The sequence below is a fragment of the Crocuta crocuta genome, unplaced genomic scaffold, assembly GCF_008692635.1.
Source record: "Crocuta crocuta isolate KB4526 unplaced genomic scaffold, BGI_CrCroc_1.0 scaffold443, whole genome shotgun sequence".
Classification (NCBI taxonomy): Eukaryota; Metazoa; Chordata; class Mammalia; order Carnivora; family Hyaenidae; genus Crocuta; species Crocuta crocuta.
The window spans coordinates 315,688-317,247 of NW_027529446.1; the positions used below are offsets into that span (position 1 = coordinate 315,688).

Sequence of the window (1,560 nt, forward strand, 5' to 3'; positions counted from 1 at the left end):
GGTTAGGGGGGAGGCAGGGGTCCTGGCCCCTGAGGAGCTGCAGGTCTGGGGGGGGAGAGCAGCCAATCGGAGGGTGTCTGTGTCCCCCCCCCATGGCCCACCCAGCAAAGCTCTGGGTTACAGCCCCATGGGGACAGCCCCCGCCTGGTGAAGAGGCCTGACGGGGACCCTGTGGCCTGTCCCCTGTCCGCCCACCCCAGGCAGCCCAGCACCACCAGTGTCAGAGCCTGTCCAGTGCGTGAGGCCGGCGGGTCCCCCGTGGGGTCGCCCAACGGCGTCAGCCACCCCTTGGTGTCCGGGGGGGTTGGAGGGGCCGCTGGCTGGGCACCGCACACACCTGCCTCACGCCCCGAGGCGAGCTCGTTCCGGGCCAGCTGTGGACGCTGGACCCAAACCCTAGTTCTGCGGCCGTCTCTGTGTGGCCGTGGGGGTCCCCAGAGCTCCCGTGCCTCGGCTTCCCCTCCACACACAGGCATGGGGGTGGCACCGGCCGCACTGCCAGGAGCTCGGGCACACGGGGCCAGGGACTCCGGCCTCGGCCTCCGGGCCCCTCCCGCTCCCCCTCCGCAGCCCTGCCCAGGCAGCGAGCTCAGGAAGTGGGCTTGGGGGAGACAGCCGCCCCCGCCCGCGCAGGAGGCTTTGAAGCCNGGGAGGAGGCGAGGTCTGTGTCCACCCGGAGAGCCCGGGCCTGGCCAGAGCGCTCCATCCCACCCCGAGGCCGGGCGCCTGCGTCTGGGATTCCTACAGTCTGTCCTAGGTCCCTGTGGGGGTCCAGCCACCCTTCAGGGAGGCACCGCCATGAACGTCAGGGGCTCCCTCCGTCCCGGGGTCGGGACCTCCCAGGCGGGGGCGCTGCTCTAACAGCTCACCGCTCACACTGGCTCCGACAGCTCTGTGCGCTCAGAAGTCCTAACGTCCCGTGCGGGCAGGGCTGGTCCTCTCCCCCCACCCCTCCGCCGGCTGGGGTCCCAGGATCCCCCTCCCCTCTCACCCCGTCCCCAGCTGGGGCCCCAGGAAGCGCTGTCTCCCCCCTTTTCCGGCTTCCGGAGGCACCATGTCCTTGGCCTGCGGCCCCTCCTCCATCCTCACGGCCAGCAGCGCAGGGTCCGCCTGTCTCTCTGCCTGAGCACCCAGGGTCACCCCCGTGTCCCCTGCCTCTGCTGACCTTCCCTGGCCTGTTGCACAGGCCACACACAAGGCACCCAGCAGAGGTGCAGAGGGCTGGGCTCCCCTGTGGCCCCAGACCCCTCTGTGACTTCCCTGGCCCGGCCGTGCCTCTCTGCAGACAGGCTGTGTCCCTGAGGGGGACGTTCAGGAGTCCTCTGGGCTGGAGGAGCCCTGCCCATGGTGGGGCCGGCGCTCTGGTCTCAGTAGACTGTCCTTTGACCCCAAAAAACCCCCAGCACCGTGGGCCTGTGAAGAGCAACCGCAGGGAAGTGATGTCCCCCCCGCATACTCGCTCTGTTCCGTGGAAGCCTCAGAAACAGGAAGCAGCTCCCCGGCTTGAGCCTGTGTGGCCCCGCTGCTGGGGATAAGGGGCGGGCCGGCAGGTCGCGTCTG

At 70.4% G+C, this 1,560-nt stretch overlaps 1 protein-coding gene across 1 annotated transcript in view; it reads left to right on the forward strand.

The window, feature by feature from the left end:
* The window catches only part of MISP (mitotic spindle positioning), a 3,771-nt gene extending 3,529 nt beyond the window's left edge, over positions 1–242 (forward strand). Inside the window, 1 exon segment of the mRNA XM_077760590.1 lies at positions 201–242. Within this exon segment, the coding sequence (XP_077616716.1) occupies positions 201–242 (42 nt within the window).
* The last annotated feature ends 1,318 nt before the right edge of the window (positions 243–1,560 follow it).